General features: G+C 46.3%; 2 protein-coding genes across 2 annotated transcripts; both read left to right on the forward strand.

Annotated features, from left to right (window-relative positions):
* Positions 1-999: 999 nt before the first annotated feature.
* LSM5 (LSM5 homolog, U6 small nuclear RNA and mRNA degradation associated) lies at positions 1000-12266 on the forward strand. Its single transcript, XM_009898313.2, has 5 exons — positions 1000-1070; positions 8632-8727; positions 9007-9034; positions 10198-10270; positions 11579-12266. Exons 1-5 carry the CDS (start codon positions 1025-1027, stop codon positions 11609-11611), a joined length of 276 nt encoding a protein of 91 aa, XP_009896615.1. The 5' UTR covers positions 1000-1024; the 3' UTR covers positions 11612-12266.
* Positions 12267-13415: 1149 nt separating this feature from the next.
* Positions 13416-21894, forward strand: HUS1 (HUS1 checkpoint clamp component). The gene is made up of 8 exons (XM_054160962.1): positions 13416-13553; positions 13880-14007; positions 14507-14683; positions 15743-15850; positions 16787-16861; positions 18790-18889; positions 19238-19369; positions 20115-21894. The coding sequence occupies exons 1-8, from the start codon at positions 13502-13504 to the stop codon at positions 20195-20197; spliced, it is 855 nt and encodes a 284-aa protein (XP_054016937.1). The 5' UTR covers positions 13416-13501; the 3' UTR covers positions 20198-21894.
* Positions 21895-26634: the final 4740 nt, after the last annotated feature.

The raw sequence follows: 26634 nt of genomic DNA on the forward strand, positions 1-26634 counted from the left end.
ATAACACTGCAGTTCTGGCCACTGGAAAGAGGATGTATTGCATCACTCCAGAATTTTTTGGTGTGCTTTGAGCCCAGAGAGAACTGGACAACATACAGTACACAGCTGATTGCTTCTCCTGTCTGTTGTCCTTGCAGGCACATGCATGCTTTCAGGCTTGTCTTCATTCAGTTTAGTATCTTCAAGTTTCAGCAAGCCCTTTGCAAGTTCTTGTGGGTCTTGTAAACTTTTTTTGGCACCTGAACACCAATTTGTGTTTCTTGGTCCTCTCTACAGTTTGTGAGTTGCTACATGAGCTGCAGGCAGGCTTTAGTGTTTGGTTTTTTATCAAACCCTCTGAAACTGATGTAAATAAGTACACATTTTACTGTAGAAATATCCACTACCAGTTTGAATGGGGGTCTGGTTTTGTGAGGTACCCCAGCACCCAACCACACCCAGCTCTGTTCTCAGTTGCTGTCTCATCGCAGTGGGTGAGATTGCCGCACTGCATACCAGGGGAAAGAATCTGTTTTGAACGACAGGGAGATAGGCTCTGCTGGAATTTGTTTATTCCTGAGGGAAAGTGGACAATCTGGGATAAAGCAGCAGAGAAAGTAGCTCAGAAGCATGTACCCAGGCTGAAATAGTATCTCCCCAGGGAGAATATAAAATGGAATCCTGATAAAGCTGATGAAGGGGAGACTCTAAAGGAATACCAGACCTTGATTCTGTATGGAATTAAAAACGGATTTGAAAAAACAAATTGTGTTAGGGAGCTCAAAAATGGAAAGATTTGAATTCAGAGGAATCTGTTTAAGTCTTCCCAGCTGATCCCCTGGTTACAGTTAATCTGTAGAATGAAGCACAATGAGCCCCTAATTCAAGTGATAAACTTGCTGAGACCTAGAGAGAAATAAAAAAATAGTAAACAGCAGGGAGGAGGGATGGCTCTGCCATCTTCTCGTCAGGTCTGCACTGGGCCCCGCCAGCGGCCCTTCACATCCGCGGGAAGCGACAGCGATTGGTTCGGTCTGGGTCCAACATGGCGGCCAACGCGACCACCAACCCCTCACAGCTCTTGCCGCTCGGTGAGTTCCGTCGCCATTCTGCTGTGCCCTTGGCCTCCGAGCTGAGGCTAGGGCGAGGAAGGCCGGTTTCGTGGCCAGCGGGCGGGCAGGGAAGTAAAGGCCATTTGCGGGCACCTCTGGGTGGCCCGAGCGCGGCGCTTGGCGGGAAGCTCGAACGGAGCGAGCTGTGGCTGTGGCCACGCTTCTTGGCGTTATGGACTGGCAAAGGAGAGGGTCTCAAGTGTTGGGGGCTGAGGGGCATGGCCGACCTCCTGGCTCTTTAATTCGGTGTCTGCCGGAGTCCGTGTGGTCTCCCCTTGCTGAGGAGCCGCTCCCGGCGCAATCCCTGCCTGCGGTAGGGAAGAGGCGCTGGAATGTGACGCTCTCCGGAGCGGGCGGGCACCGGGCAGGCGGCTCTGGGCCGTGGTTCGGGTGCAGAGCAAAGGCGGCTGCGGAGGACTGTTTGGTGCTCGGCGGTCGCAGGGGAATGAACTGCCCGGCAGCGACAGTGAGGTGTTGTGGTCGTTTGAGGCTGTGCCTTTAAGAACAAACACTGCTGGAACACACTGGCTAATGTTTTTGGTACTAGAACCAAAACATTCTGATATTCTAAACGAATTTCATTGGTTGATAAACAAAAATTCAGCTTTAGATTGTGAAGCGGTTGGAAAATTTTTTTTTTTCCTCAGTTCAGTTCGGTTTGGGAGTTGGGGGAGTTTGGTGTTTCAGCCTGTTCTCCCTGCCTGCTTCTTCTGCGAACTGCTGGACTTGGCCTTCAGATAAGCAAACACTAATCCTGCATGGGCTTTTGAAGCTTGCTAACAACTCTTTTCCTTAGTAACTTGCCTTTCTCTCTCTCTAACCCCTTTTTGGGGAAAAAGGGAGGTAAAGGGGGGGAGAGAGGGGGTTCCAAAGAGGGGATCCCTCCCTGAGGGAGGGATTTTTGTTGTGTTATTTGTCTTTGCTGTGTATTTCTGTGTATATATTGTAAATACCTGTATATATTGTGTTATATATAACCTGCTTTCCATATATGCTTGTAAATATATAGCTTTTGCTCTTCGACTGAGTTAGCTGTGGTTTCTTACTCTGTGGAGGAGGGAGAGCTAAGCCCTCTCTCAACCTACCACATTTATTGGCTGCCCAACTCGGGGCTTGCTGACAAATTAGTTTGATTTATTGCTTGCTTAAGTCGAACGAGCAAACATGAAGGTGTTTTGGCTTTTTGAGCGTCTGTTCTTCTCGGTCTTTGGTGTATTGATCTACAAGTATTGCCTGGGTATGATTATCGATAAGATAGGTAAATATATAATGCAAAAATTATATTTGTGGTTTAAGTACAAGATTCGGCTTCTGTATGATCAGTGCCTGGAATTCTTTTATGTTAAAAAGTACAGGAATGTTACATCTAGCACACTCCCTATTGAGATAAAAGAGTTTAAGATTCCGCTCGGTGAAAGGGTAATTTTAAGTGATGGCTGGGATCCAAAGCTGATTTTCTTGATGTGTGTAGTCCTGCTGCTGGTGATAAGTAATGTGTATTTGCTAGTGACACTGTACCGGGAGAGAAAAGTGTCCAAGGCATGTTTTGTTATAAAACGGAGGGTTAAGAGACGAAAACGCCACCCTAGCTCTGTTTCAGGAACATCCAGTGAGGATGATAATGGAGAATCTGTGTCAGTTAAAGATAAAGCTAAAAAGTCAATCGGCAAGGCAGCTCTGAATAGCAATGGTGATGATTCTGGCAAGCAGCCAGGGGCTACAGTAGCCCCAAACATGGCGGCTCCTGTGTCCCAGGCAGCCACCATTAACAAGGCAAAGTCATTTCCTCCTTCTTCCATGGCAGGAGCGGAAGCGTCCTCCAAAGCAACTAATCTGTCTCAAAGCTTATCAGCTTCTGATAATAAGGCAGCTGGAAACCCAAACACAGCTCCAGTAAAGCAAGTAGCAGTTTTAACAACAAGGAAGGGTAAGACTAAAGCTGATTCAGGAGCTGACGGGGATGCACAGCAAGGTTCTTCTGCTGGGGAGGAAGAGAAAATTTGTCTTAAAAATATAGCTGAGTTATTGAGATCATCAGAGGATCGAGATGCATCTCTTGGTAGGACAGCAGCTAGTGGTGGTGCTTCTCAGCTTAAAGGGATCCTTGAGAGGTTGTTGGGACCACAAGTTGAGGAACAGGAGGCAGAGGAGCAAGAACAAGATGACATAACCGACTGCTCTTCACCACGTGAGGAGCTTAGAAATGTGAGAAAAGACTATCTCAGAGCAGATAAGGAGCCAGTTCTCGCTTGGCTTGGTAGATGTTATGATACAGGTGCTCCCGCTCTAATGGTTGGAGACAAGTCAGCAGCCCAGCTAGGAACTCTCTCAAAGGATAATGGAATAGATAGACATCTAGGCAAGGCTCTCGGTAAGGTTAATCTGTGGATACGCCTTCTAATGGCGGTTCTCATGAGATACCCTTCCCGAGATGATCTTCCATGGAATCCTAAGCCCTGGACTACCATAGATGAGGGAATCAAGCGTCTGAGAGAATTTGCTGTTAGAGAGGTACTCTATGGTGAACATGAATCTCTGAACCCTGATGATGTTCCTGTAGGAAATGGTCTTGCTAAAAAGCTCATCAAGCTTGCTCCTTCTAATTATGCAAACATTCTGGCAAGCAGAATTGTAGCAAGAAATTATGGTGGAGCTCCTCTTACGGTTGGCCAATTCACTGATCAATTGAGACAATTGGATGATAGCATGACACGTGTTTCTTTGGTTTCAGCCATTGAAACTCTGTCTGGAAAACTGGAGAATTGCATGAAAGAGCTGAAGGATGAATTTAAAAACACCATCTCCCAATTGGCACAAAGAGATGATTCCAATTCTTCCTCCAGGTGGGTACAGGTTTCAGCTGTGAGGAGTAGACATCCTCCAAGGAGGTCATTCCAAAACAGGCCAAACCAAAACAGACCACCAAGGCAATCACGTAGGACCATTTGGATAACTCTACATGATCAGTTTGGTGAGAACATGAACAGGTGGGATGGTCAACCAACTTCTAATCTTTTCAGGAGACTGAGAGAACTGCAAAGTGGCAGAACCCGAGGTAGCAATACCAGAAGGGTAGCTGTTACTTCCACAGTTCCCCAGGACAACTCTAATAGCTCCAACAGTGACTCCAGTTCTAACACTGCACAGTGTGCTCGTTGCACCTGTGGACATGTTCCCCATAATTAGGGGTGCCCTGCCTCCCGCCAGGGGGAGGAGAGGGGTAATACAGATAACAGAATCTATTGGGATGTGTACATCCAGTGGCCTGGCACTTCACACTTTCAGAAGTACAGGGCCTTGGTTGACACAGGAGCTCAGTGCACCATATTGCCATCAAATTATCAGGGATCAGAGTCCATAACTATTCTGGGAGTCACTGGTGGATCTCAAGAGTTAAGTAAAGTGGAGGTTAATATAAGCTTAACTGGTAAACAATGGAAAAAGCATACAGTTGTGACCGGACCTGATGCACCTTGTATTTTGGGAATTGATTTTCTGAGAGAAGGGCGTTTCAAAGACCCTAAAGGTTACAGATGGGCTTTTGGAGTAGCTTCTGTAGAAATTGATGGACAAAAACTGAAGCTGTCTGCTAGACCTGAGCTTTCTGATGAATCTGCAGTTGTGGGACAACACAAGATTCAGGACATTAAGTTGCCGGTTGCTTCTCGGACTGTGCATCACAGACAATACAGAACCAACCGTGACTCTTTGTTGCCCATTCAGAATCTGATTCGTCAGTTGGAGAGTCAGAAAGTCATCAGCAAAACTCATTCACCTTTCAACAGTCCAGTGTGGCCTGTGCGAAAGCCGAATGGAGACTGGCGTCTGACAGTGGACTACCGAGCCCTGAATGAAGTAACTCCGCCTATGAGTGCAGCAGTACCAGACATGATGGAACTCCAGTATGAGCTGGAATCCAAAGAGGCCAAATGGTATGCTACCATAGACATTGCTAATGCCTTCTTCTCTATTCCCATAGCAGAGGAATGCAGGCCTCAGTTTGCTTTCACCTGGAGAGGAATCCAGTACACTTTCAACAGACTGCCAATGGGCTGGATCCACAGCTCCAGCATCTGTCATGCAGTAATCCATGATGCTCTGGAGGAAGGTGGTGCTCCAGAACACATCCAGTTCATCGATGATATCATCGTCTGGGGTAAAACTGCTGAGGAAGTCTTCGAGAAAGGTAACAAAATCATGGACATTCTCCTGAATGCAGGTTTTGCCATCAAGAGAGACAAAGTGAAAGGTCCTACCACAGAGATCCAGTTTCTGGGAGTGCAGTGGCAGGATGGACGCAGACACATTCCAGTGGATGTGGTAAATAGAGTCTCTACCATGGCAAATCCCACGAACAAGCAAGAAACTCTACGTTTCTTGGGGATAGTGGGATTTTGGAGACTACACATTCCTGGATACAGTCAGATTGTGAAACCTCTGTATGATGTGACTCGAAAGAGGAACAGTTTCCACTGGGGACCTGAACAACAAGCAGCCTTTGACCAGATAAAGCAAGAAGTAGTCCAAGCAGTGGGTCTGGGACCTGTGCGAGATGGTCCAGACATTAAGAACATTTTGTACACGGCTGCAGGTGACAATGGTCCAACCTGGTGCTTGTGGCAAAAAGCTCCAGGTGAGACACGTGGACGACCTCTTGGTTTCTGGAGTCGAGGTTACAGAGGTTCAGAGGCTAATTACACTCCAACAGAGAAAGAGATTCTAGCTGCCTATGAAGGAGTGAAAGCAGCTTCTGAAGTAATTGGAACTGAGTCACAACTTCTCTTAGCTCCCAGATTGCCAGTTTTGAATTGGATGTTCAAAGGCAAAGGTTCCACACCACATCATGCCACAGATTCCACCTGGTCTAAGTGGATGGCCCTGATAACACAGAGAGCTCGAATGGGAAATCTTGAAAGACCTGGTCTGGTGGAGGTGATCTCAAGTTGGCCTGAAGATACCAACTGTGCTAAACCTCCAGAGGAGAGAGTAACTCGTGCTGAGGAAGCTCCTCCTTACAATGACCTTTCTGATGATGAAAAGAAATATGCTTTGTTCACAGACGGTTCCTGTTGTCTCGTCGGGAACAAGCGAAGGTGGAAGTCTGCCGTGTGGAGTCCAACACGCCGAGTTGCAGAGGCGAAGGATGGAGAAGGAGAATCCAGTCAGTTTGCAGAGGTAAAAGCTGTCCAGCTAGCTCTCGACGTGGCTGAACGTGAGAGATGGCCAAAGCTTTATCTCTACACCGACTCATGGATGGTAGCCAATGCTCTATGGGGTTGGCTAAAGAACTGGAAAAAGAATGGCTGGCAGAGGAAAGGAAAACCCATCTGGGCAGCTGAACTGTGGCAAGACATTGCTGATCGAATCGAGAGAATTCCAGTGAAAGTGAGACACATTGATGCTCACATTCCCAAGAGCAAAGCTACTGAGGAACAGCAGCACAACCATCAGGCAGATCTAGCTGCAAGAGTTTCTCAAGTAGACAAGGACTCTGAACTTGATCTCGACTGGAAACACCGAGGTGAGATATTCTTAGCTCGGTGGGCTCACGATTCGTCAGGACATCAAGGCAGAGATGCAACATACCAATGGGCTCGTGACAGATCCATAGACATTTCCATGGATGCCATCACACAAGTCATCCATGACTGTGACATTTGTGCTGCTATTAAGCAGGCAAAGAGAATTAAGCCCTTGTGGTATGGTGACAGATGGTCCAAATACAGGTATGGTGAAGCTTGGCAGATTGACTACATCACTCTACCACGTTCTCGTTCTGGTAAGCAGTACGTGCTTACTATGGTAGAGGCAAACACTGGATGGCTGGAAACTTACGCAGTCCCACATGCAACTGCACGCAACACCATTCTCGGTCTGGAGAGACAGATCCTGTGGAGACACGGAACTCCAGAGAGGATTGAGTCAGACAACGGAACTCACTTCAAGAACAACCTTGTAAAGAGCTGGGCAAAAGAGCACGGTATTGAGTGGATTTTCCATATTCCTTACTATGCACCAGCTGCAGGGAAGATTGAACGCTACAACGGTTTGTTGAAGACCACTCTCAAAGCCATGGGAGGTGGATCTTTGAAAAACTGGGAGAAACATTTAGCACAAGCAACCTGGCTGGTGAACAGTAGAGGTTCAGTGAACCGAGCTGGACCTGCACATTCTGATCTGCTACAGAAAGTAGAAGGTGATAGAGTTCCTGTTGTTAGGGAAAAGAATCTGTTAGGTAAAACTGTTTGGGTATTTTCGCCCTCAGGAGAGGCTAAACCTGTCCGAGGGGTGGTTTCAGCAGAAGGTCCGGGTCACACTTATTGGGTAATGCAAGAGAATGGTGAAATTCAGTGTATTCCACAAAGAGATTTAACTTTAGCTGAGAGAGTTTAATTTCAGAATGTTGTACAGCTACAGCGCGTCCAAAGGAAAGAGTCCCTGAGGAATCTACGGTGCACGAACCCTGAGAACCCTGAGAGCCCTGAGTCAACTGAGAGTCCCTGAGTCCCTGTTTCCCTTTTTCTTCGCTTCGTCTGCGGAGAGACAAACTGTTTTCCATTTTCTTGATTTTGGATTTTCTTGGACTTCTGAATCATCTACATCTGAGTATAGCCGGAATGGACGATGAACTTAACTTACGAACTGTAAATATTGTTCTGGATTGGATGGACAGTACGAACAGCCAATGAAATTGTTTAGAAAGGGGTGGACTGTGGTCGTTTGAGGCTGTGCCTTTAAGAACAAACACTGCTGGAACACACTGGCTAATGTTTTTGGTACTAGAACCAAAACATTCTGATATTCTAAACGAATTTCATTGGTTGATAAACAAAAATTCAGCTTTAGATTGTGAAGCGGTTGGAAAATTTTTTTTTTTCCTCAGTTCAGTTCGGTTTGGGAGTTGGGGGAGTTTGGTGTTTCAGCCTGTTCTCCCTGCCTGCTTCTTCTGCGAACTGCTGGACTTGGCCTTCAGATAAGCAAACACTAATCCTGCATGGGCTTTTGAAGCTTGCTAACAACTCTTTTCCTTAGTAACTTGCCTTTCTCTCTCTCTAACCCCTTTTTGGGGAAAAAGGGAGGTAAAGGGGGGGAGAGAGGGGGTTCCAAAGAGGGGATCCCTCCCTGAGGGAGGGATTTTTGTTGTGTTATTTGTCTTTGCTGTGTATTTCTGTGTATATATTGTAAATACCTGTATATATTGTGTTATATATAACCTGCTTTCCATATATGCTTGTAAATATATAGCTTTTGCTCTTCGACTGAGTTAGCTGTGGTTTCTTACTCTGTGGAGGAGGGAGAGCTAAGCCCTCTCTCAACCTACCACAGGTGTCCTCAGAGAGGGGAACGTGTCTCTGCAGCATTCCAGCCTGTTGCCTCAGAAACTTGGTTATGCACTAGCAGCACTAAAGCGTCCAAGGAGAGTTTAATCCTTCCCCCCTCCTTTTTGTGGGTTGTACCAATGTCTGTGGTAATCAGTGCTTCACCAGGGTTTATTCTGTAGAACAATGTCACGTGCTTTTCATTGTTTTTTTCTTTACAGAGCTCGTAGACAAATGCATAGGTTCACGCATACATATTGTGATGAAGAGTGACAAAGAAATCGTTGGAACGCTTCTAGGATTTGATGACTTCGTCAGTATCTTTTGGTGGAAATTTTTAAGGCCCTCCCCTTCAGCTCACTTCATTTCTTGCTTTTGAGAGAGTTCAGTTCACTTTCTGTATGGATTTGCATTATTGATAATTACACTTTTATTTTACAGATAAAAGCATGTGTATAAAATGAAAATAACTCGAAATATGTTGACTTTAAAATTCCAGGCCTTTATTTGACAGGTTGGACTTGATGATCTTTGAGGTCTCTTCCAACCTTAGTGATTCTGTGATTCTATGATTTTCCTTGAGTCTGAATTTTCAGATATGGTGTTAGAAGATGTTACAGAATTGTAAGTATTATTTCTGTCTCTTGATGCCATTTAATGTTTGATTTCTTAAGGAAAAATACTGTGCAAGATCTGTAAGGCAAGTGCTTTTATACTTTTGGAATACCTGCCTGTTGAATGGTTTATAGAATAGAATAGAATCCAGAGGGTGATTCAGGACATGTTAGAGAGTAGCTCTTGCATGATTCATACAATCAGGTTCCTTATTTGTAGCTTTAATTTGGCATGGGTTGTGTGTTGAACTCTCCCTTAGCTTGTTTGCTTTTACATTTATTTAAGGTCTAGGCAAAGATTTTAAAAGGTGACAGACTTCAGGAGAAGTATGTATTAATTTGTCATGCCATGTTGCTATTTGGGTATTGGTGGATTTCAAGACATTGCCAAGATTCAGAAGCTGAATCTCTTACATACTGAGCAGAAGAGTACAATGGATCTTCTCAGTTGCTAATTAGTTTTCCTTACTCAGGTGAGGAATGTGTCTAGATTATGCTGCAGTGTGGCTAATTTTTTTGTTAGTTACAACAGCTGTCATCTAAATAGAAAGATTTATGTGAGTTCTGTAAACAAAAATGGAATCATACCAAGGGACTTCTGGGGTGCATTAAGAAGAGTGTGGCCACTAGCTCAAGGGAGGTTCTCCCCCTCTTCTACTCTGCCTCAGCGAGTCCACATCTGGAATACTAGAGTCAGTGCTGGGCTCCCCAGTTCAGGAGAGACAGGGAGCTACTGGGGAGAGTCCAGTGAAGGCTGCAAAAATGCTGAGGGGCCTGGAGCATCTCTTTGAGGAGGAAAGGCTGAGAGACTTGGGGCTGTTTAACATGGAGAAGAGCAGCCTGAGAAGGGATCTTCTCAATGCTCAGCAAGACCTAGAGGGTGGGAGGCAAGAGGATGGGCACAAACTAGGACACAAGAAGTTCCAGCTAAACATGAGAATGAACTGCTGTGAGGGTGCTGAAGCCTTGGAGCAGGCTGCCCAGAGAGGTTGTAGAGTCTTCTCTGGAGAGATCCCAAACCCACCCAGACATTGTGATCCTTGGCAACCTGCTGTGGTGTGACCCTGCTTAACAGGGGGTTTGGATTAGATCTCCACCCTCTTACCAGTCTTTGATTCTGTAATCATTGTCCCTGTTAATATGTTCTTACTTATTTTTCCTAATGCTGCTTAGTGAGATTACACCTGAGGGCAGAAGAATCACAAAGCTAGACCAGATTTTGCTAAATGGAAACAACATCACAATGGTAAGTTATCATGGTTAAAAGGCTGCCTGCATTTATTTTCAGTGATTGACTTCAGCTACTTCAGGCTAAGCCTTCCTGATACTTCTGTTACATATGATACTTACAAGTAGATTCTGGGGCATGTGAATGATGCTGGAAGAGTGATCTTATTGCCTTACTTGGTACAAGTTACAGTTTTTTAAAAAATGAGAAGAGCATGGCCCCAGTTTTATTTTGGTGAGTGTTTTTTCTGTTCTTCAGGTGTGCAAAGGCTTTATTAGTCACTCTGCAGGCTACCTCACACTTTTAACTTGTGTTTCCCTGCATAAGTGTGTATGCTGTAACACATTTTTCCCCGTGACTGTGTGTATAAATCTGCTTGCAGCAGTTTGAGTGCTTAGAAGTTCATCAAGTCATTTGGTGATTCTGATACCATGTGATGCCCAGACTGCTGTACCTTTACAGGCTCTGATAAAAGCCCTGGAGGTATGGTTGTCATGGTCATTATGGATTATGCCAAATCAGAAGTGCTACAACTTTCAGCTTATCATGTGCAGATACTACTGAAACACTAATGAATAAGTATTGTGATTCTTCATCCCTAAGCCTAAACACCACAGAATCAGACACCACAGTAGTGTTTTGCTTGTCAGCTAGTGATTCTTTCAGCATGACATTGATAGCTTTCTGTATGAGATCTTGAGTGTCTTTTGGGGACTCATCTTCCCACATCAGGAAGACTGTGCTTTAGATTTTTTTTTTCCTTTCAGTCCCCAAACCAGTGAAGCTCTTTGTCTTTAGAAGTTCTCAGATAATTATTAAGAATATATTGTTGTTGTTTTTTTCTATTGTTCAGTTCTTTGCTTTCTTCACAGGAGAATGCTGTGCTGACTGACTCCCTACTGCCTGTAGAGGGGTTCAGGCTCTTTATTAGTTTCTGTGCTCTGCTTAGCAATAGAAGTTGGAAAGAGGAAACCATCTTCCCACTATAGTTCCCAGCATGTGCTGTGTCATTTTAAGAATGAGCTTTAGTGTTTCTAGATAGAATCATGTCCTTGAAGTGATTAAACAAAGTCGGAAACCAAAATATGCATTATGGAGGAAGTCCTTTGTGTTTTGTTACACATTCTTTACATGTTTGAGATTATTTTGGGCTTGTGCTTCTCCGTCAACAACTGAGTTCCTCTGTTGGGAGAAGGTTGGATTGAATCTAAAAAAATCCCACAAAGTCTCCATCTGCTAAAATGTTGTAAGGCAAGAAGTGTCACACATGGATTTGTAAAACTGAGATCTATGGCACTAACACAAAATTATCTTATTCTTTTGTAGCTGGTTCCTGGAGGAGAAGGACCTGAAGTATAAATTAATACAGTTGTCATCTATGAAGACACATGGGAAAAGTATGAAGAGAGCTTTTGGCTTGTGGATGTGTTTTGGTTGTGGGTTGTTTGTTTTGTTTGCACACTCTTGCAGTTGACATTTGATAGAGGACAAGGATTTCCTCTTCAGGAAAGGTGCATTGCTAATGATACTTGTGACTTTGTGTGTTAAAATCCTGACTGTCCTGTAAAGACTTTGATCTGTTCTGAATAAAAGACACTCTTTTTTTACTGTGTTCTGTTACCTAAGTGCTCAAGTGAAGTAGTTTTAGTGCTGGTTAATTGAATGGGAAAAAAATAATTACGTTTCAGTTGCTGTCATTCTTCAGTTTTTCTACATCTGTTGTATTCATGTCTTGTGTCTATATAAAACACAAGTCATGAGCTGAGAGATTGCTGTTCTTTGGAGTACAGGCAGATGCTAAGCTGGATCATTTATTTAAACACTGCTTCAGACTGTGTCACCAGAAACCATGTGGTAGAGTGCTGTAGAATTCTGAAAGCTCTTCAAAGTGGAGCAGTCCTGATGCTCAGCAACCTTTGGTTCTGCTGTCCTTGAGGTTCATCTCTCTTGGGCTTTTGCTTGGTAGATACATATTCTCACAGTAAAGGCACTGTAATGGTATTTAGCAAGTGAGACCAGACCTAGTTCATGCCCAAGGGCTTAAAAAACAACCACACAAAAAATTGCTGGTGCTTCTCAATATCAGTGGTGACTCCATTTTCACCACTAAGTGTTGCTATGTGTACTTAATTAAATCTGGAGCTGCTCATGCCTGCTTGTGTAGTTTGAAGTACTCATTTCAGAGTGAATGTTCTGACTGCATCTGTTCTCCTGTGGTATAGCAACTTGACAGATACTGGAGGCAGCTGCTACATAGGAGAATTTCTATAAAGTAAAGAATTGATGTTTTTGTTTTGTCATAATGGACAGAAAAATAACTGATTCTGTATTATGCCCACTGCAGCTTATGCTTCCCTAATGTACCACTCAAGTGATTTCTGTGTGCAGATGTCTTTGGAGGAGTCACAGGTGCTTGCTGTTACTGTAGGGGCAAGCAGAATGCAGTGCAAACTGAACAGCTACTTTGCAAGCACCTCCCAGGGATGGCAGCACAAGATGTGGAAGTTATGTTCTTTATGGTCCCCCTACAAGAAAAGGATAAAGAGAAAAATCAGCTTTTACATGGGAAGGAATACAACACCCCTTTACCAGTGTACAAACATGCACCCACAATTACTCACAGATGATGCAGAGATGTGGTGCTGAGGGGTATGATTGACTTGGTAGACTTAGATAATGGTTGGATTCAATGATCTTAAAGGTCTCTTCTGACTAAACTCAATGATTCTACTCATGCTGTGGTTAATGAACTTCTACAGACAGTCTCACTCCCTCACGATGGGAAACTGTACCAATATATTACAGCTGATACTCTGATTGGAGGAGCTTCCCCTGAGACGGTGGGGAAAGCAACAGCAACAGTGCGACAAATTCTATACAAAGCAGAATCTGATGTCCCGCCCCAGAGAAGTCGAGGACCAACTAAAGACGGGCTGACGGTCTCTGCTGCAAAGGGGTCCCTTAGCTTTGGAGAATAAAATTGTTGAGCCAGTGGGGCCGCTCTCGTGGGTCTACGCCCGCATCCTGGAGGCGCACAGGGGCTTTGCTCTCGGGCGGGCTCTTCTTATCGGCAGTGGTGCTGTGGGAGGAGGCCAGCCGGGCCCCGCCTCGGTCGGCCGGCCCGCCCGCCCGCCTCCTCACCACGGCGGAGCGGGGGCCCTGGCACACTCCGGCCTGGAGGCCCGGGGCAGGACGGCCCTGCTTCATTGACCAGCCTCTGTCGCCAGTCGGCCGGGGGCAGGCGCCGCCATGCGCTTCCGGGCTAAGATCGTGGATCTCGCCTGCCTCAACCACTTCAGCCGTGAGTGTGCCAGGGCGGAGGAGGGCGGGGCGGCGAGCGCCTGGGCCTACAGCGAGCCGGGGCCGCCTGTCCCGGGGAAGGGAAAGCAGAGGGGCTGTGCGCGCCGGCGGCACCGGGCCGTGGCGGGCACCCTGAGGCCCAGGCCGCGGGCCTGGAGACCGTTTCCGGGGGAAGGCAGCGCCAGGCGCTTCCCTTCAGCCCGAGGTCTCTGGAAGCTCCTGCAGCAGCACCAGTTGCCTGTTTGGAGACGGAACATTTCTCCCCTGCCCCTCTGGTTCGAAGTGTGTGAAGTGGTTACCTCCGTAACCTCCCCCTCCCTCTGCCAGGTGTAATTAACACAATCGCCAAGTTAGCCAAGACCTGCACTCTGCGCCTCACTGTCAGCAAGCTGTATTTCATCCTCTCCGATAAAGTAGCAAATGGAGGTGTCAGTATGTGGTGTGAGCTGTGCCAGGTAAGCCCCGGGAGGTTCCATAACCATGCGTCGCTGGAAAGCAGAGCACGAAGTTGGGTCTGGTGTGCAAGGCATTTCTTGTACGCCACACGGGGCTGGGCACTGAAGGCAGGATTGCCTTTTGGTTGCACAGGGCCTGCTGCCTGACTAGACATCCTCTGTCTTGGTTGTCACCTCAACATGAAACTTTGGTGTGAGCCTGCTCGAAATAGGAAAGCATTAAGTCACCCATCAGATCCCTTGTTTTGAGGACTGATAAATACTCGGGGAGGATCTGAAGTTACTAGGTTTAATCTGAAGCACTGGGTCTTCATTCTTACACAGCCTGGCTTGATCCCTGCAGATGATGCCAGGTAGAGGAAACCTACCAGTTGTAAGCATTCATCTCTAAGCTTGAGGTCAGATAGGTAAAACTTGTCCCTCTTTTTTGTTTGATTATTTGCCAGTTGTTACTATTATTACTTGCTTTATTTTATTTCCCAACTTCAAAAAATTGCAGGGGAATTTCTTCGATGAATTTCAGATGGAAGGAGCAGCTGCAGAACACAATGAAATCTATTTAGAGTTGGTGCCTGAAAACCTTTCAAGAGCATTAAAAACTGCCCAGAGTGCTAAGGCGGTGAAGATCAAGCTGATGAACAAACACTGCCCCTGTCTCAGAGTTGCTGTGGAGCTAGTAAGTGCAACCATGCTTTTATCTCCAGTATTAAGCTTTTAAAAATTGAGTGCCTTTCCTAAGAGCAAAAAGAAACTGTTGTAGTCTTTGATGTAAGAGAAAGCATGCCATTCTCCATTTCATTAGCCTTTCCTGCCATTGTGGCACATAGAATGAGTTTCATATTTTCAAAAAAACCCAAGGACAAGATGGTGGAAGAATCATAGAATCAGTCAGGGTTGGAAGGGACCACAAGGATCATCTAGTTCCAATCCCCCTGCCATGGGCAGGGACACCTCACACTAGATCAGCCTGGCCAGAGCCTCATCCAGTCTGGGCTTAAACACTTCCAGGGATGGCGCCCCAACCACCTCCCTGGACAACCCATTCCAGGCCTTCACCACTCTCATGGTGCAGAACTTCCTCCTCACGTCCAGCTTGAATCTCCCCACCTCCAGCTTCATTCCATTCCCCCTAGTCCTATCACTACCTGATATCCTGAGAAATCCCTCCCCAGCCTTCTTGTAGGCCCCCTTCAGATACTGGAAGGCCACAATAAGGTCACCTCGAAGCCTTCTTTTCTCCAGACTGAACAGCCCCAACTCCTTCAGTCTGTCCTCATAGGAGAGGAGCTTCAGCCCTCTGATCATCCTTGTGGCCCTTCTCTGGACATGTTCCAGCATGTCCATATCCCTCTTGTAATGAAAGCTATGTGATTGAAACACCTTTTTCTAATACCTACTTTTCCCCCTGCCCTGTTTTACTTTTGATTGTCCTGGCATCCCATTTCAAACTGCTGTCTTCCAATTTTTAATTTTTTTTTGTTTGTTAATAGCACTCATTCACCTCTTCAGCTCTAAGGGTGGCTCAGAGATACTAGTGACTAATAGTTCACAATCTCTTCCTTAATTCAAAAGGGAGGTCGACTTAATGGTGGACTGATAGGAGCCTATGGAAAACTAGGACTCAGTGTTTGGGGCACTAAAATTATATTATTTCTCAGAGTGGGTCTGAAAAATTTGAACTTGGAATTCAAGACCTGTTTTTAACTGCAAGGGCATCTTCTCTCTCTCTTTCAAGCCATCCTTATCAAGCAGCAGTAGGATTGTGACACATGACATTCCTGTAGGGGTTATTCCCAGAAGATTATGGAATGACTTCAGAGAGCCAAGTGTGCCAGACTTTGATGTAAGCCACTATTTTATATTCCTTAAGGAAAGGGGAGGTTGCAAGTGGAATGTTACTGCTGCAGAGTATACTGCCAGAGGGGAGGTGAAAGGAAGGAGGGAAGGCCGGAGGCTAGAGGTTTGAAAAGGGTTAGGACATGGTTTCCATCTTGACAGGAGAGCAGAACCTGTGAAAATACGGTGGGTGGTTACTAGTTTTTGTGGTGATACCTGGGGCAGAAGAGAGGAAGAGCAAAGGAGTTGCATGGCTTTACGTAGGAGCACCTCCAAACCACACAGGTTTAGACTGTTTCAGCTGTTTAGGTACGAAGTGGTGCAAATAATCTGTTCTTTCAGAAATGTCTTGGCGTGCCTGGTAGAGCTAGATAAATATTTTTATATATCCTCTCTATGTCTTTTTTTGACTTTTAGCAGAGATGCACGGAAAAGTCTTTGTGCAAATGTGCTCCTGTTTGAGGTCGTAGATGTTTGCTACCTCTGTAGCTAAGAGTACTTAAATTCGGATGACATGCGACTCATGAGAAGCATGATGTGTTTTGCTCTGTTCTTTCAGATTTACACTGAGGCAATCCAGAAATGATGGTGACAGTACCATGGGAATCATGTTCTTCCCTTTTTGGCTATAGTAACTATTAACTCCTCAGTAATACAGATGTTGGTTATCGTGAGAATGTGATCTCCGAAAACCCGCCTATATTTTGAACACAGATTTGGAATTGTATGTCTGAAGCAACTGCTAGAGTGATGGATTGTTGGTATAGTGGGAAAGAGTTCCTCTGTTTCTGAGTCATTTGCTTATTTCCATTAAATATTGTGCCATTTGCTCTGAGTGGGTGATAGGGAACAAAATAAGACAGGATTGAAGAGAGGAATAAATGCACCACATCCCAGCCACACGTGAAATATTTGTGTGAATGCAGTTTTTATGTCTTTCTAGGTCAGTATTTACCTACCAGTGCTGAAAACAATGAAGAGTGTTGTGGAGAGAATGAAGAATCTCAGCAATTCCATTGTAAGTTAAGGCACTACAGGTGTGTGTCCTATGGACATTTTATCTCAGGTACAGGATGTTTCTCTGTTGCCCAAACTGGTGCCCCAGTATTAAATCTGGTTTTGGGGTGTGTCAGACATTGAACAAAAGGCACATGAAGACTGTATGAGGGTTGGAGAGAATTATATGATTTGGTTTTCGATTTACTACTGAAGAGCTTGTCCTGGGATTCCCAGAAAGTGATGCTCTTTGTACTGAACCCTAGGAAGAACATGGCATTGTGTTGCTACAAGCCAGTCGTTATAGCTGGTAAGAAACTGTAGCCCTTCAGGGAGCTAGCTGGAGGCTTACCAGGTGATTTTATTAAGTGAGTTGAGTGTTAAGCCTTTTAAGTGAGTTGTGTGTTAAGTGTCTGTGTCAATGAACTTCAGGTAAACTTGAGGTAGGATTTAAAGGAAGTACTGCTAATAGCTTCTGGGTGTCAGCCTGTGCTTTGGAGTCTGACATGGTGGGTTTCCAGTCCACCCTGGATTTCTGGAATGCTGGTGGGGCTTCCCTTGGAAGAAGCCCTCTGCAGTTTGCCAGAAAAGTGGTTTGCTTGTTTGGGTGGTTGGTTGTCTCTCTACATTTTTGTTGTTCGCAGTCATCAGAATTGCCTGCTGTCAAAGTAAGCAAGCCTAGAGTTTAGGAATGGTTTAGTTTGGGGATTGTTCATACTGATTTTGATACATGGGAAGTTTTCTGTAAACTGAATCCTGAAACTGGGACAGTTACAGTCTTCCATGTCTTGGAAGAGCTGAGAGATTACCCTGGGTTTCTGGCATTTTTGCAAGTGGCAGTCATTGCACAAATACAGGAGCTATTCTCTTTTGCCAGTCTTTTGGAGGGATTATTTTTTCCCTCTCTCTTTCCTTCCCCTATGCCCTCCGTGTTTCTTTCTAGAGCTGGGGATCTCTTCTCGCACAGGACAGCTGTATGCTGGAACTGAGCTTTGGTGTTCAGTAACACTCAGAAGAGGTAGCTTATCAGCACTGGGCATATCCCACTTCCTAAGTTTCTTACCTCCTGCTCCAAAGCAGGAAAATAAATGCCTCTCTGTGAAATAGCTTTGATAGCTCTTAAGGGAACTATATGCATCCTCTACATGCTATTATTAAAGAACAAAAGCATCAAGTGTCATAAATGTATTAGATGCATCCTGGAAGTAAAAATTGAAGATCATGACTAAAAGAAGGGCTTAGACAGTTTCTAATAGTACTTGGCCAATGCATGGGAGCATTCATCTGTGGGCATCTCCCATTACATAGAAGATTCTGGTTATTACTTCAGCCTCTTTTAAAATGATTGAGAATTCTTCTAATCACAGAAATAAAGTACTTAGGTGTGCCCCAGTTTTCTTGGGATTTGTGTAAGTCATAGATGAGTCATCTTCTGGTTGCAAACTTTGTCAGGATGGAATTTGAAAGCTTTCAGCACTATTCTTGGAGTTAAAAATCCTGCTTGTACTGGTGCATCTGTTGTCTGTTTTTAAGTCTTGGAAAGCAGCACTTCAAATGCATGTCAGCTCTTGGCACATCTCATTTACTGTGTATGTCATATGGACTGTGTAGGTGCCCTTGCTGAAAAGCTGTGTGGAAATGCAAGAAAGCTTGCATTGTCCAGCTTCAGTCTCCTAAAACCTTTTCCTCAGCACTTGAATTTCCCAAAGCCAGTACTCATTCTAAAAGAACTGAAGAACAAATTTCAGGGAAGTTGGTTTAGGATAATTCACACAGGAATGATGAGAAATGTGTTTTATGGCTGAACATTCAAATGTTCAAACCATGTTAAAAAGGTACAGTTGAGTTCTGAAGGCACTGAAGTGCTTCTGGAACCTTGTATTTGAGCAAAGCTGCACTGTAACTCTGCAGCGTGAAAGTGGCCTGCCTGAAATGCTGATTGTATTGCAGGTGATTGAGGCAAACTTGAATGGCGAAATGAATTTGAAAATAGAAACTGACTTAGTGTCTGTAACAACACATTTTAAAGACTTGGGAAATCCTCCCTGGGGTAAGTTTCCCCTTTTTTGTTGCCTCTTGTGTCTGTCTGATCTCATGACTTAAGTGTAGTGCTGATAACAGCGTTCACCTTCTGTAAGTCCTTATGAAATATCATTATGTACTTTGAAGTCTTCAAATGGAACCTTAAAAAGAAAAGTGGTTAATGCATGTTCTGTGTTTGTGGAGGGAATGTTTTCCCATATCCTTGACAGCTTTGTTGGAAAAGTGGGCTTTCTCTTCCTTTCACTGCTGTTCTGAAAAATGATTTGACTTCAGTGATGATCAAGTGTATCCTTACAGGTGTTGAAACTCCTTCTGATTGATGTTTTGATGAAGTGTTGTGTTCTTGTGCTTTTAGCATCAGAGGATGGATGTCCAAGTTCTGCTCCAGACAGGGATTTGGAAAGTATGGCCGAGGCACGCATAGATATCAGGAAACTGCAGCAGCTGCTTGCTGGACAGCAGGTCAACCCCACAAAAGCATTGTGCAGTAAGTTCAACAGCTCTGCTTGCAAATGCCTGTTCAGGAGGCATGTTTGCCCTACTTGTAGCCTTAGCAGAGCCAGTGTATCTTCTCCTTTGCCTGTTTGAAATTTGACTGGTTTTACTGTACGTGAAGAGTTGTTAATATTTCTATTCTTAAGCAGTAAACTTCAGGCTCTAGAAGTTTGGGGAAGAAATCTTTGAAACCAAGTTAAGCTAGGCCATATCAAGTTGAATACTCAGGCTGACTAATCAGGGTTATCTTCTTGTCTGTCTTTTGAAACCTGAGGCATTACTTTTTTCAAACTCTGAAAGCACAGCCCTAGTTTCTAGCAGAGAACTTGGGATTTACTGACCATTTTGTTTTGTTTTGTTTTTCTCTTCTTACATTAATCCCTAAATCAATTCCAATACCAAAAGCAATTTTGATGCAGCTTGTATTTCCAGCCATAGAAATACATTATTTATAGCAGGAGTCTGTACAGGGGTTTATATCATGTTAACTCTCTGTACATGTACATTTTGATACCAGCGTTCATTAGGCTCTTCAGAGTGCCTCTTAAACCCTCAAGGATTTAAAGATTATATTATTAGTATCAAAGATTACATTATCAATAGGTCTGGTCATCTTTCTGACAGAAGTGGCAAAATCATATTCTTATGGTGGCATTCTATAGAAGACATCATTTTAAAGTATTTTTTTCCTGGTTTAAACTGAATTAGTGGGTTTGTTTGTTTGTTTCTCTTTACAGATATTGTAAGTAAAAGAATCGTCCACTTCATCTTGCTCCATGAGGATGTTTCACTTCAGTATTTTATTCCAGCACTTGCCTGAATGTTTTGGAGTCTAGGTCATTTTCCAACCAAAGGCCTTTTCCACGATGCCTGAAAACTTTGAGTTGCTGGAGTACTCATGTGACATGCTGTTAGGTGCAGCCATCGGATGGACAATACTTCTGTATTTATGAAATTACTCAGAAGATCTCATCTAGAAGGCCATTTCTGTGAAGAGTTACATGCTGTGAAGCAGGCAGTGCTGGGAATCTGACATGTATGAGTGTTACAGGGGGCAAAGCTGAAATTTTTAAGTGCTTTTGGGATGCTTTGAGCTACAGAGAAGCAATGTAATACTATTTTTTTCATTGACAAGAGAGGTAGAATTGATGCCTGGAGCTTTTGCTGGGTGTACTCAGCTCCAAGGTAGGGGATCTCTGAGCAGCCTTTCATACCTCCATGGAGCAGGAAAGCCCTCTGGAGGGCTAATAGACTGGTATTTGCCAGGACAGGTAAGCATAGACTTTGTGAAGTAGTACTGGATTGACTTTTGTTCCAGCAGCGATGATGCTAGTGCATCAGCAGAAATGTGTCTGAAGCAGGGAAACTTCCTGTGGCTGCCAGCATGGCACAGGGTTGAACAAATGTCAAGGAGAACCAACAGTTCAGCAGTATCTGTTTGTAGCAGGGTTTGTTTGATCTCACTTGCTCCAACATACTTCAGTATCTGTCAGTGCTTGAACTTGTGTGCTTAGCTCTTGGCCTAAGAGGAGGAGATAAACGGTTTGGATTACCTTGTTCATGTGGGCAGTGAAGGTCTCAATGTACAGAATGAGTATCATGTGAAGATGTGTGAACACAGCAGCTGGTGTGTGTGGTGGGCAAGTTTTCTGTGGATCACATTTTTTTCTCTTTCTGGATGGAAAACATTGTACAACCTATGGCATTACCCATGAAGAGACTGCAACTAGGCTATTATACTGAGCAGCCAAGAGCATGACTTAAGTCTCACTGACAGGAGTAGTGCCCCTGCTTCCTGGTTATGTTCTGAGGTGTTTTCCTTCTTATTCCACCTGTGATTGTACTACTTATTCAGCAGTGTTCTCACAGCCTTTGGTGTTCCACAGGGTTTTCAATATCTTGTGAAACTTAAAAATACTAAATCTTTGCTGGGTCCAGGAGTTTCTGCTAGACTACTGTCTAGCTGTTGTTGTTGCAAGAAGTGTTGGCTTTGGGGGTTTCATTTTTGTTTCTGTTTTTTCTCCCTCAAGGGACACTGAGCTTAATGGAGCAACTAATCTTTGCGCTTGCAGGTGCAAGTGGTCAAGAGAAGTCTCAAGCAGTGGCCTGAAAATGTGTTTCTGTGCCTTCTTCCACCATTTCTGTCAGACTAAACAGAAAGCATCCTCAAAATCCTGCTAGTTTTGACAGGCAACTGCATTTACCCACAAAGGCTGCTTGAGATGGAAATAGCTGTACAGCAGGTTACAGCATTTGCAGGGTAAGAGGTGTGTGGTAAATATTCCAGGGTTTTCTCCTGAGGAGAAGGGAATAACTGCAGAGTGTGGTACAGAGCATACAGTATAAATGTAGGCTTTGAAATCTTTGGGTTTTCTCCTTTGAAAAATGCATTCTGCATAACCTGATAGAAATGGCTTCTGCTGGGGTAGCAGAACAACTAGGGGAATATTGGCCTCCTGGCTATGGGGGCTCTATGACTGCTATTTTTAAAAGAAGTTACAATTGCAAGAGAATGTGCTGGTGCTCCTTTTTCATTATTATTATTTTTTATACTAAATAAATAAAAGTGGGTGCAATGGTGGCATGGGTCAGGAGTGTGCAGTGACATGTCAGTTTCATGTTCTGGAGTGGAGGAGGCAGGGTGCACCAAGTTCCCTCAACCGCTCCTCATAGGGCTTGTGCTCCAGACCCCTCACTAGCCTTGTTGCCCTTCTCTGGACATGTTCTTCCGGGGAGGCAGCGGCACCGGGACCAGCTCTGGCACCGAGACCAGCGGCGATTAAATTAACTTGGCTTTTCAGGCCACCAGGGCTCTTCCCAGAGGCGGAGGCAGCCTGGAAAGGGGAAGAGGGGCAGCAGGGTCGGCTCCCTCACGCCCCTGCGCGGGGGACTGACGCGGCTGGGGGCGTGCCGCCGTTCCCGCGCTAATTGCGCACGCGGGCGAGCCAGCAGCAGAGCGTCCTGCCGGAGAGGCAGCGGTGCCGCGAGCAGCGTCGTGCCTCCCGCGATCACGGCCCGCGGCGCCGCGAGCAGCTCGCTGCCTCCCGCGATCACGGCCAGCGGCGCCGCGAGCAGCCTGGTGCCTCCCGCGATCACGGCCCGCGGCGCCGCGAGCAGCTCGCTGCCTCCCGCCATCACGGCCCGCGGCGCCGCGAGCAGCTCGCTGCCTCCCGCGATCACGGCCCGCGGCGCCGCGAGCAGCTCGCTGCCTCCCGCCATCACGGCCAGCGGCGCCGCGAGCAGCTCGCTGCCTCTCCCCATCACGGCCAGCGGCGCCGCGAGCAGCTCGCTGCCTCCCCTCATCACGGCCAGCGGCGCCGCGAGCAGCTCGGTGCCTCCCGCCATCACGGCCAGCGGCGCCGCGAGCAGCTCGGTGCCTCCCGCCATCACGGCCAGCGGCGCCGCGAGCAGCTCGGTGCCTCCCGCGATCACGGCCAGCGGCGCCGCGAGCAGCTCGGTGCCTCCCGCCATCACGGCCAGCGGCGCCGCGAGCAGCTCGGTGCCTCCCGCCATCACGGCCAGCGGCGCCGCGAGCAGCTCGGTGCCTCCCGCGATCACGGCCAGCGGCGCCGCGAGCAGCTCGGTGCCTCCCGCCATCACGGCCAGCGGCGCCGCGAGCAGCTCGGTGCCTCCCGCCATCACGGCCAGCGGCGCCGCGAGCAGCTCGCTGCCTCCCGCGATCACGGCCCGCGGCGCCGCGAGCAGCTCGGTGCCTCCCGCCATCACGGCCAGCGGCGCCGCGAGCAGCTCGGTGCCTCCCGCCATCACGGCCAGCGGCGCCGCGAGCAGCTCGGTGCCTCCCCCCATCACGGCCAGCGGCGCGCAGGGGAGGGGAAAAAAAGACGGGGAAGGAAAATAAGGGGGAAAAAAAATGTGCAGGAGTGAGTGAGCAGGGCCAGCGGGAAGCAGCAAAGGCTGGTTCCTTCCCGGGCCGAGAGAAGATCATAGTCACAACGCGGCCAAGAGCCACAGGACGAAGGAATGTGGGAACTCAGACCGAGCTCCCGCGCAAACACGCAGCTGTGCAGGCCTCTGGCTGCGAAGTGTGCCTGAGCCTGGCGCTTGAACTAAGAGTCAGAGACACCGCTTGTGTACGGCGTCATCAATTAAACGACCTGCTCAAGCAGGTGGTTGAACTGAGAGAGGAGGTGGAGAGACTAAGAACAATCAGAGGGTGAGAGCAAGATACATTGATCAAGCCACACTGAGGCCACAGCAGCCGGAAGAGGCTCTACAAGTAGTGGAGGACTCTCTCTTCTCCTGTCCCCAGACAGGGAGGGGACATCAGGGGCAAGGGGGAATGGAAAGAGGTCCCTCCTTGGAGAGGCAAGCGAGAACCTCCTCAGCCCCCATCACCTGCCCAGCTCCCATTGTACAATAGGTATGGGGCTTTGGGACTTGAGAGCCAGGAGTATGAAGATGGAGACAAGGACAGGTACAGTGCTTTCCAAGGGGAACTGGACAACGGTGAGGATGATGGTCCTTCCTGCTTAGAGATGTCATCAAAGTCTAGTCGAACTGCCCCCTGCATTAAAACCTCCTTGGGTCTCTTGTGTCTTAAAAGCTTCTGCAGGTATTAGCTCAAGTCATTGCTGAAGCAACATAACTCTGCCTTCAAGAAGCAATCTTGTTTCAGTCAGTGAACTGGTGTAGAGACTTACCTATAACCTTGTTTTGATTTCCTTGCTTTCTTCTGGTTACACACTGCTGCATCACTGATCCTTGCATTTATGCTGCTTTAGAAAAATACATTGCATATATTATTTTCCCTTTTTTTTTTTTTTTTAAATTTTATTAATGCCACAGCAATTCAAAAAGAGGGAAATTTTGATGAGGCAAAGTAAGCAAGAGAGGGTGCTAGAGAGCTGTAGAACGTGTGGCTGCTCTGCTAAGAAATACAAAGCTGGGAAAGAGAAGCAGGCTTCAGTTAACGCTTGTGAGAGCGTGCAGATTTCTTGTAGTCTTTCACAAAGGGCATTTCTCAAATGGGCAGGTTGCCAGCGGCTAAATGTAAGACTGGAATGGTTTAAACTTCGTAAGCTACAGAGGAAATACTGTTCCAGAGTGTAGTGAATGACCTGAGTCAAATCGTTTAGGCACAGACCCTGAGAGATGCTGAACTCCACTGAGAGTGGGTGGCTGAACAGCTTGCAGGGCTGGACTCTCTGCTTTGTGCGTCATCAGTAAGGCAAGAATCTTTGTACCGTACAGCTGGGTGCAATATGTGGTCAATAAATGCTTGGAGGGTTGCCAGTGCATTTGGATCCTCTGCTAGAGGCCTATATGTAACTTCCAGCCTTCACTGCATAGGTATTTACTCAGGGACATCTTTATTCATGCACCTGTCTTGGTGAATAATCAGGGACAAATGGCAGGGACAGACTGATGGGTTTGTCCTCCCTACTCCCTCAAAGAGAAACCTTTTGGTAAAATTTGTAACCTCAGGTACACCAAGTTCTTCCCAGGGAGATGAGTATGTGACCGCAATCACATTTTGGAGCTTGGGAGTTGGTCTGCAGCTCAGTGCATTTACCACTGGTGATCTTGAAGAACCTGCATGTTGCATGTGAGTAAACCCAGCTCTTGGTGCCCCTGCTGCTGCTGGGGAATGTGACCAGGCCTACAGCAGACAGGCTGCTCCTGTGGTTGGTGTCAGGCCCGTGGTTCCAACCATAAGTGGTGATCCTGTTAGGAGATCCAGCTGTCCCGAGCCCCTCCAACCTTTGAGGGATGGCTAGAATGCAAGGCGATTCATCTATCACCAAATTTATCCTTCTCTAAATGCAGCCCCAATGTGCTTAGGTTTGCAAAAAGCTGCTGTCAAACTATTGTTAACACAGCTGTTGAAAAAGTAATCTCACCAAAGTTTGAAGTTTTATTTCAGAAACAGCTTTTTTTTTCAGGAAGCAAGGTCAGTTGGACCTTCAACTCTTGCAAGGTGGCACTGTCCCTCAGGTATGAGTAGGATGACATTGATTTACTTCCACTGAAAATCTGATTTTTTGATTGAGGGTGGGAGAAATTAGAGCTGTGTTGTCTGGGAAGGCTAAACCCTGTGCCAGTGTGGTGAAGGGAACACTGCTTCATGTTCTACAGACCTCAGAGAGAAAAGGCAATTGAAAAATCACATTGTGTTTTACTAGTCCCTGGATGGAAGGAATGGTCTGATCCCTTGAAAAGCTTTTGTAGTTTGTCAGATTTCTGTCTGGTTAGTTGTGCTTTTGTAAACGTCTTCCTGAAAAAAAAGGTCAAAATTATCTTTGCTGTGAGGGAAAGGATGTGGATGTTGTTTACCTGGACTTTAGTAAAGCTTTTGACACTGTCTCCCGCAGCATCCTCCTGGAGAAACTGGCTACTCATGGCTTGGATGGGTGGACAATTAACTGGCTCAAAGAGTGGCGGGGAATGGAGTTAAATCCAGTTGGTGGCCAGTCACTAGTGGTGTTCCCCAGTGTTCAGTACTGGGGTCAGTCTTGTTTAACATCTTTATCACTGATCTGGAGGAGGAAATGGAGTGCACCCTCAGTAAGTTTGCAGATGACACTAAGCTGAGAGGGAGTGTTGCTCTGCTTGAGAATAGGGAGACTCTTCAGAGGGATCTAGACAGGCTGGATGAAAAGGCCAAGGGCAATTGTATGAGGTTCAACAAGGTCGAGTGCCAGGTCCTGCACTTGAGTCACAGCAACCCCACAAATGCTCCAGGCTTGATTCAGAGTGGCTGGAAAGACGCCCAGCAGAGAAACACCTGGGGATGCTGGTTGACAGTGGCTGCAGATGAGCCAGCAGTGTACCCAGGTGGCCAAGAAAGCCAGCAGCATCCCGGCCTTCATTGAGAACAGTGCAATCTGCAGGAGCAGGGAAGTGAGTGTCTGCCTGTACACAGCACTGGTGAGGCCATGCTTTTAGTACCATGTTCAGTTTTGGGGCCCTCACTCAAAAAAATAGACATTGAGATGCTGCACTGTGTCCAGAGCAGTACCACAAAGCTGTTGAAGGGTCTGGAGGACAGGTCTGGTGAGGAGTGACTGAGGGAAAAGGAAGTCTGGAGAAGAGGAGACTGAGGGGAGATCTCGCTCTCAACAACTTCCTGAAAGGAGGTTGTAGCAAGGTGGGTGCTGGTCTGTTCCCCCTAGCATCAAGTATCTGGGACAAGCACCTAGTATCAAGGACAAGAGGAAATGGCCTCAAGTTGTACCAAGGGAAGTTTAGGTTGGATGTTAGAAGAAACTTCTTCACTGAAAGGGTTTTCAAAAATTG

Source organism: Dryobates pubescens, chromosome 4 (genome assembly GCF_014839835.1).
Source record: "Dryobates pubescens isolate bDryPub1 chromosome 4, bDryPub1.pri, whole genome shotgun sequence".
NCBI classification, from domain to species: domain Eukaryota; kingdom Metazoa; phylum Chordata; class Aves; order Piciformes; family Picidae; genus Dryobates; species Dryobates pubescens.